Source organism: Sciurus vulgaris (assembly GCF_902686455.1).
Source record: "Sciurus vulgaris genome assembly, chromosome: 10".
Taxonomy (NCBI): Eukaryota; Metazoa; Chordata; class Mammalia; order Rodentia; family Sciuridae; genus Sciurus; species Sciurus vulgaris.
In genome coordinates this window covers 43,319,751-43,329,348 of record NC_136470.1, presented here as the reverse complement: position 1 = coordinate 43,329,348, position 9,598 = coordinate 43,319,751, and the positions used below count along the sequence as shown (strand labels likewise).

Genomic DNA, 9,598 nt, shown 5'->3' with positions numbered 1-9,598 from the left:
TGTGTTTGTATGTGCTGCCATCTATCTATGTATCTATGTATCTGTTTATCTATCTATCTATCTACCTACCTATTTATCTTGAGTTCAGGTTTTGCTGTGTTACCCAGGCTGGTCTCAACCTCCTGGGCTCAAGCAATCCATCCACCCCAGCCTTCAGAGCACAGTAGCTGGCCTTGCAGTTATCTGCCACTTTGTCTTATTGACAAAGAAATCTTTTATTAAAGAACATAGGTAGTTAGAACATGTCCTATCTTGGACTTATAATTAACTTTTTAATGATCAATCCAAAAAGAATGTCTGTCACATAAAATGTGCTATACCTAGTTATACTATTTACTATGGCTAAAGTACCAAAAAGAACCATTTTTAGGGGCATCAGAACTAGTTGTCACCACATTATCCACTCCCACTTTCCTTTTCTTTAGTGTTAGAAGCTAGAAAGACTTCCCTGTGAACATCAACTCCTGGTCAGTCCAAGTCTGCTAGTCCCCTCATTCCTCTGCCCTTCCCCCAGTGATTACTGTAACACCAGAGCAGGAAAAGGAGTACCATTTTGGGAAGGTTAATACCTTGTCTGGATGAATAAGCAAAGTCTCTCTTGATTTAATGGTTATAAGCTTATATTAATTAATTTCTTATATTTTTCTTTCACCATTGCTAAGACCTCTGAACTTTGTCCATTCTTATTATCTGCAATTTTATTCCCACTTGTTTTTAAAATCTAGGACAAAGTTGTATGCTGAGATCTTGTTATTTCTTTCTCAATAGATCAAACACTTTCAGGCTCTGTTGATTCTGCTAGTTGGCATAGTTATTCATATGTAATAGGCTCTTCCATAACAATATGCAGTGGAAAATTCCTTTTGACAAGCCATAGCAAGCTTAATTGAGTCATGATATATACCATTAAATAGTTTCCAATGAAGCAAACAGTTCTTTCCCTAAGGTAGCACATGCTTTCACAGAGTTTCAGCCTGACTAGATGGACTCATATGACTAGAAAAATTATCTTCATTTGTAAAAAGTTAGAGAGGTGTGTGGAGTTAATATATGAGTTAGCAAATTAAATTTTAAAGAGTCTTATTACCTATCAAGCTTTCCTTCTCAAATTTAGTAAAACTTATTTTTAAAAAGCTTTGGCACTGAATTACAGGTCAACTTTTAAATGTTTTGTTTACTCTCTTGTTTAATCATTCCCTAATGAGAATCCCAAATCAATTCTCTTTAAGTTTAAAATTTATTATAAATGTCACACGGTAAGTAATATTAATAGAAACTCTTCTGTCGAGATAGTATTTCTGATTCTCTCCTACTGACTTTGCAGCCTAAAGCCATTCCAAATTCTGACATTACTTTTAATGTTTTCAGGACAGATGCTGTTAGAGCTTTCAGCACAAGTAGTAAATTATCATCATACATTAGTTAACTTGTGAACCTTCATCTGAATATTCCTCAGATGCCCGTGGGATCTGGATGATATTACAGCTCCAACGCTGGCCTAAAGAATAATATCAGTAATGGGCTTCATCCTTACTTCCCACCCCAACGCAGCAATAAGGCAGAGAAAGGGAGATTGTAAACTATTGATCTGAACCATATAAATGGGTTGAAAATAAATTGTGCTATTTGCTCTATTTATCCCCAAAGCCAAATTTACCTAAAACATAGTGCAAGTAGTCCCATTCAATTGCATCAAAGGACTTCTTGGCATCAAACAAAATTGGTGCTATTGGTTCTAATTTTCTCTTTATATTCCAGATGAGTCGTGTTAGTCTATGCAGATTTTCTGATGCTTTTCTTCCAGGCATAAAGCCTTCTTGGATAAGAGTCTATCAGATTTGTGATTATTCAGTTATGGAGCAAAATTCTAGTAGCTATATATCTACCTACACTGTATAAAAGGTATTTTTCACAATAACAAGGGAGTAATATGTAATCTGAAGTTTTAAAGCTACATGGACACAGGTAATAGGATAAAGAACTATAGACCACCTGGATTCCAACTCACAAATAATATCTGATCCTTTGAAAATTCAGTACAAACATTTGAATGCAGTACATTTATTCATAGTTCATTTCTGAAACTAGTGGCTGTTCAGTGCACTAATGAAAGTAAGAAACTAAAGTATTGGTAAATAACCTAAACTTTTTAAAGCTATTTTAAAAGTAACTCAATGCCATAGAAGGTATATCAATTACTCCTTGCTTTTCAATTGACATTGAAAGGCTGCTCCAAATTTCCTTTCTTCAGTTTGATATCTGCAAAGAAAAGGAAGGCACAAATTGTCTCCACAGGAAATTTCTGGGTATTACAATCACAAGTACTCTTCTTAAGAGCATGCCCTGAAATATTTCAAAGGGGTATTTTTCCCCAAGTATTGATAAGTCCTATGATGCCCTGGGAATGGGGAATTACATAAAAGTAGAAAACTGAACAATGGAGAATGGGAGTAAAGCCAAGTGATGATACCGAGATTTGCTACATATTCTATACTCTGGAAGACAGCACAGTGCTGGGAAGTGGGACTGTGTTACAGAACCAACAAGTTTTAATCTGGGCTCTATTATTTTTTTTTAATTATTATTATTTTTTTAACCAGGGATTGAACCCAGGGGTGCTTAACCACTGAGAAATATCCTCAGATATTTTTTATATTTTATTTAGAGACAGGGTCTCACTGAATTCACAAGGCAGGCTTTGAACTTGCAATCCTCATGCCTCAGCCTCCCAAGGCACTGGGATTACAGGCAAGTGTCACCAGCCTTGGCTCTATTCTTTTCTTACCAGTATGGCTTTGGCAAACTATGAACAGCACTGAGCTTTGGTTTTCTCAATCACAAAAGGGGGTTAAAATACTCACTACTGGAGTTTTAAAGACCAAAAAAGACAATATATATAAAGAATTTAATCAACCAATGCTCAATGAATTCTGCTTCATTGTAATTATTATAAATAAAGAAATATATATATATGTTGTGTATAAATATACAGATGTATTTTTAAGTAATCATGGGAGAGTCTAATCCAATGTCACATCAAATAAACAAATTAAGTCTCATGGAATTATACTGGGAAAATAACAACATTTAACAAAGTATACTGTGAAAATTTACTTTGTGATTAAACTACACACAAGATATGCACTTTATAAACCTACAGGATCTTAAGTCAAGATTTCAAATAGAAAATAAACTAATAGGCACAAACAAAGCAATACAAAAGAATTACAAAAACTTTTCCATCATCATTAATCTTTGGTACTGACTCACTATACTTGTTTGGGTCCCAGAGATCTAGTTTTATTTTATAAACACATTGGGTACATTTTTTAAAAGGTGTTAATAAAATGAAGATACAGACAAAATATTCCTCATAGGAATTCCTAGTTCTAAAATCTGCCTACATATGCTTATAAAATAAAAAGTATGTAGTGAGCAAATTGTCTCTAGTTTAAATATACAGAATACAATGAACAATATAAAAGAATTCTGCTTCAGCAGAATTTCATACTTCTACAACCACAAAGTTTTAAAAAAAAAAAAAAACCTAATTTCCAAACAGATATCTTTAGAGTATGCTGCATAATTTTTATAATAGTTGGTAAAATATGTTTGGACTCAACTGAAGTAATTTCTGGAGAAAACACATGATGCAAAATTGAAGCTAAAACCCTAAGTACACATAAAGAAACATACACAGTACTCCCAGGATTTATGTAACAGAGAGAGCCACTTAGTAAATGGTATTGGGTTTTGGTAATAGTACAATCCACTCTCATTAGGCATCTCCCTCTTGTGTATTAATATGTGACATCATACTTTCCTATAACATTTTATAACAGAGTGAAATAAAAAGCCCCTCCAGATTGCAACTGTAAGATAATCAGATTCTGTAGTGCTCATTATGACTGCAATTATGTAACAAAACTCTCCAAATATAGTTCAGTTATTGCAGTTATTAATCATCCTGGTTTTGTTTCAAGTACTTGCTTTATAGCCTGCTGGATAGACTCCATTATTCTTCAAGCTGAATGTCGAAAGTCAAACATGTGCATGTGAATTTGCTGTCCTAAAGGCCTTTCAACATAATTTACCCTTTCAATTTGTATTTGTGAATACAAAAAAAGTGCGGGGCGGGGAATAAAGCTGGTGTCAATAGAGTCACTGACCTTTGCAGTAAACAGAAGATAGTCCTTAACAGAAAACAACTTTGCAAATAAGAAACCTATTCTGTTAGATCTCGAAATTGTGCTGCTTAAGAAGTTAGTCTCAGAACACCAATCAGTTCTTACAAAAAAGGAATCTGTATATTTGATAAGGAGGAAAACAGTAAGAGTGCTGGCAAATATGCATTTTTAAAGGCCCAAAGTACCAACATCATGGATAGAATGTAGTTCTAAACATTTTATGAATAAAACCATATATTCTGATTAATTTAACTATAAAATGCCAAGTAAAAGACAGCAGATTTATTATACAGAACAAACGCCATCTGCATCACCTTAAATCATTGCTACAGATATATTTCTAGAAAAAAAAATACACCTGAAAAATTCTCATGGCTAGGTTCTAAGATGCTGAAGTATTAAATAAATAGGATTCCAAACAGACCAAAGGAAAATTATTATGTCATCATTTAAATAATATGTAGAGAGCTCAGAAACATAAACGTAATTATACATCAAAATGGTTTACAAAATTCATGTCACCATTTTCCTGTACTCTATGATTTTTTCAATTTGGCTACATACATTGGGCCCCAGGCTTTGCCCTTATCTGGGATCACCAAAAGGCTACATTCCTGGTCAGTGGGAGCAAATGTGAAGTCTTGGGAGCAATTCCTTGCTATTCCCCTAATGTCCACAGGCATGATGTTACTGTAGGAGTTTAAAATTTCATTGATCACATCTTGATTTTCTGCCTTGGAAAGTGTGCATGTGGAGTACACAAGTATCCCTCCAGGACGTAAGGCTTTAATTGCAGACCTAGATGCAATTAGAAAAATGAGAAGACTAGTTAGGTACATTGAAACTAGAGGAAGATTATATACTTGGAACTAACCATACTCTGACTCAGAATGTAATAACTTGAAATGTTTTCTAGCATTACTTCTGCATTTTTGAAATGGCAATCAGATCAATTAAGACGGAAAGGACAGAGGAGTATATCTTACTAGTTGGTGTTTGTTCTTTTAGGGTTAGGATGAAAGGGGTAGAGCATGGCAAAATGGGTTTATCTTTGAGTAGATAGAAGTAAAAGTGAAAACAGATATTGATTGAAAGTGTACATAAGAAATTATTGATTCCAAACTCCATATATTCTTTTTTCCCCTTTTTATTTTTAAATTTACAGATTGCATTTTGATTGATTGCACACAAATGGGGTACAACTTTTCATTCCGATGGTTGTACACAATGTAGATTCACACCATTTGTGTAATCATACATGTACATAGGGTAATAATGTCTGTCTCAGTCCACTCTTTTCTTCCCCCACCTCCTCCCACCCCATTTCCCTCTACATAATTCAACTTTCCTCCATTCTTCTCTTGTGCCCCCCACCCCACCTCGCAATGTATCATCATCCACTTATCAGAAAAAAAAAAAAAAAAAAATCAGCCTTTAGTTTTTTGGGCTTGGCTTATTTCACTTAACATGACTTTCTCCAACTCCATCCATTTATCTGCAAATGCCATAATTTTATTCTTCTCTATGGCTGAGACATATTCTGCTGTGTATATATATACCACAGTTTCTATTCATCAACTGAAGGGCATCTAGGTTGGTACCATAATCTAGCTATTGTGAATTGAGCATGTGGCTGCTTTACTGTAGTATGCTGATTTTAAGTCCTTTGGGTATAAACTGAGGAGTGGGGTAGCTGGGTCAAATGGTGGGTCCATTCCAAGTTTTCTGAGGAATCTCCATACTGCTTTCCAGAATGGCTGCACCAATTTGCAACTCCACCAGCAATGTATGAGTGTACCTTTTCCCCACATCCACAAGTACTTAAGAATTCAAGCTATCACTATTTGCTGATGACATGATTCTATATTTAGAGGATCCAAAAAACTCCACCAGAAAACTTCTAGGACTAATAAATGAATTCAGCGAAATAGCAGGATATAAAATCAACAACCAAAAATGTAATGCATTTCTATACATAAGTGATGAATCCTCTGAAAGAGAAATTAGGAAAACTATTCCATTCATAATAGACCCAAAAAAATATACTTGGGAATCAATCTAACAAAAGTGGTAAAATACCTCTACAATGAAAACTACAGAACACTAAAGAAAGAAATTAAAGAAAACTTTAGAAGACCAAACTCCATATATTCTAAGACGGATAATCAAGCAAAAAGTTGAAAAGATTTTATCTAATAAAATGAAATAAATTATTTGGGGAAACCTAAGACAGCCACTGGGGGTACTGACTCCCAAACCAAAGAACTATGTATTCTACTTTGAAGGTGCCCTCTTTAGCCAACTCACTATAAAGCCTATCACAAGAAAAAAGTTCCCGCTGTTAAAATAAGCCTCTAGCATTTTCACTGTTTCATTACAAAATAAAAACCAAGGGTTGCCAGACAATTAAGGATGAGAAATACTTAACAATGAGTAAAAGAAAGAATAGAAGCACAAGAACAACGACAACTACAAAATGTTACCTAGGAAAAAGCAGAAAATTCAGGGAATGAAAAAGAAATAAGACCCACAAAGATCAGTAAATGTATAGCACCCATTAAACAATAACAATGCCATGACAAAAGACCAAGGAGAGAGTTCTTAGAAATTTAATGCATGTTTGCTAAAATATAGAATATTCTGTAGAAGTGTAGGGAAGTCAAGGTTGAAATTTTCCATTAGAACAAAAACAGACACAAAACAGAGAGGATCAGTCAAGTGGGTCAAAAATTCAAACTGACAGAACCAGAAAGGCAAGGTAAGAAATATGGGGTAGGGGGAATAGAATTCATGAAATAATAAGAGAATTTCCCAGAGATGAAAAAGGATATAACTCTTCAGATTCAATGAATTCATCAAGAGACTAGGACATTCATTATTATTTATTGAGCATTATTATGTGCTGTTATTACTCAAGATGTCACATCTATATGGATGAAAAAAGTAGAACAACTTCAACAACAACAAAAATAGCCTTACTTTCATGAAGATTATAGTCTAGTGATATGTCAGGGAGACAATATAAAAATAAGTATGTCAAGGGCTGAATTATGCCTTCCCCAAATTGATATGCTGAATTCCAAATACCTCCCACCTCAGAATTTGACTGTATTTGGAGACGGGGTTTGTAAGAGTTAATTAAGTTAAAGTCAGGTTATTAGGGTGGTCCCTAATTAAATATGTCTGGTATTCTTACAAAAGGAAATTTGGACACAGATTTACAAGAGGAAAAATACATAAAAAATGGAGAAAAAGAAGCTCTCTAGAAGCTATAGAGAAAGACCTCAGAAGAAACTAATTCTATTTTTTTTTTTTTTCTTTTTGAGGCTATTGTGACAGGGAAAATTTTCCTAAACTCTTTTTCAGAGGATTCATCACTTATGAATAAAAATGCATTAGATTTATGAGCATTGATTTTATATCCTGCTACTTTACTGAATTCATTTATGAGTTCTAGAAGTTTTCGGTGGAATTTTCCGGCTCTTCTAAATTTAGAATCTTGTTACCGGCAAATAGGGATAGTTTGAGTTCTTGTTTTCCTATTCATATCCCTATAATTTCTTTGGTTTGTCTAATTGCTCTGGCTAGAGTTTCAAGGATGATGTTGAATAGAAGTGGTGAAAGAGGGCATCCCTGCCTTGTTCCAGTTTTTAGGGGAAATGCTTTCAGGTTTTCTCCAATTACAATGATATTGGCCGTGGGCTTAGCATAAATGGCCTTTACAATGTTGAGGAATATTCCTACTATCCCTATTTTTTCTAGTGTTTTGAGCAAGAAGGGATGCTATATTTTACCAAATGCTTTTTCTCTGTCTATTGTAATAACCATGTGATTCTTAACTTTAAGTCTGTTGATATGGTGAATTTCCAGATGTTGAACCAACCTTGCATCCCTGGAATAAAACCCACTTGATCGTGGTGCACTATCTTTTTAATATGTTTTTGTATGCGATTTGCTAAAATTTTGTTGAGAATTCTTGCATCGATGTTCATTAGAGATATTGGTCTGAAATTTTCTTTCCTCGATGTGTCTCTGTCTGGTTTAGGTATCAGGGTGATATTGGCTTCATAGAATGAGTTTGGGACGGTTCCCTCCTCTTCTATTTCATGGAATACTTTGAGGAGTATTGGAATGAGCTCTTCTTTGAAGGTTTTGCAGAACTCAGCTGAGAATCCATCTGGTCCTGGACTTTTCTTTGTTGGTAGGCTTTTGATGACCTCTTCTATTTCATTGTTTGAAATTGATCTATTTAAATTGTGTATGTCCTCCTGATTCAGTTTGGGTGGATCATATGTCTCTAGAAACCTGTTGATATCTTAAAGATTTTCTATTTTGTTGGAGAATAGATTTTCAAAATAGCTTCTAATTATGTTATGTTTTCATTCATATGCAGAAGAATGAAACTAAACCCCTATCTCTCACCCTGCATAAAACTCAACTCAAAATGGATCAAGGACCTTGGAATCAGAACAGAGACCCTGCATCTTATAGAAGAAAAAGTAGGTCCACATCTTCATCATCTCGGCTTAGGATCAGACTTCCTTAACATGACTCCCAAAGCACAAGAAATAAAAGCACGAATCAATAATTGGGATAGATTCAAACTAAAAAGCTTTTTCTCAGCAAAGGAAACTATCAGCAATGTGAAGAGAGAGCCTACAGAGGGGGAGAAAATATTTGCCACACATACTTCAGATAGAGCACTAATCTCTAGAATCTATAAAACTTTACACCAAAGAATATAAATAACCCAATCAACAAATGGGCTAAGGAAATGAACAGACACTTCACAGAAGATCTATAAGCAATCAACAGATGTATGAAAAAATGTTCAACATCTCTAGTAATAAGAGAAGTGCAAATAAAAACTACCCTAAAATTCCATCTCAACCCAATTACAATGGCGATTATCAAGAACAGGCAACAATAGGTGTTGGCGAGGATGTGGGGAAAAAGGTACACTCACACATTGCTGGTGGGGTTGCAAATTAGTGCAGCCACTCTGGAAAGCAGTGTGGAGATTCCTCAGAAAGCTTGAAATGGACCCACCATTTAACCCAGCTATCCCACTCAGTTTACACCCAAAGGACTTCAAATCAGCATACTACAGTGATGCAGCCACATCAATGTTCATAGCTTCTGAATTCACAATAGCTAGATTGTGGAACTAACCTAGATACCCTTCAATTGATGAATGTATACAGAAACTGTGGTATATATATACACAATGGAATACTACTCAGCCATAAAGAAGAATAAAATTATGGCATTTGCAGGCAAATGGATGAAGCTGGAGAATAAAATGCTAAGTGAGATAAGCCAATCTCAAAAAAACCCAAAAGACGAATGACTCTGATAAGTGGATGATGATACATAATGGGGGGTGGGAGGGAGGCAATAATGGAGGAAGG

At 34.8% G+C, this 9,598-nt stretch overlaps 1 protein-coding gene across 1 annotated transcript in view; it reads right to left on the bottom strand.

Annotated features, from left to right (window-relative positions):
* Positions 1 to 245: 245 nt before the first annotated feature.
* NSUN3 (NOP2/Sun RNA methyltransferase 3) overlaps positions 246 to 9,598 on the bottom strand; it is a 68,266-nt gene continuing 58,913 nt past the window's right edge. Inside the window, 1 exon segment of the mRNA XM_079155923.1 lies at positions 246 to 4,985. Within this exon segment, the coding sequence (XP_079012049.1) occupies positions 4,724 to 4,985 (262 nt within the window). The 3' untranslated portion in view covers positions 246 to 4,723.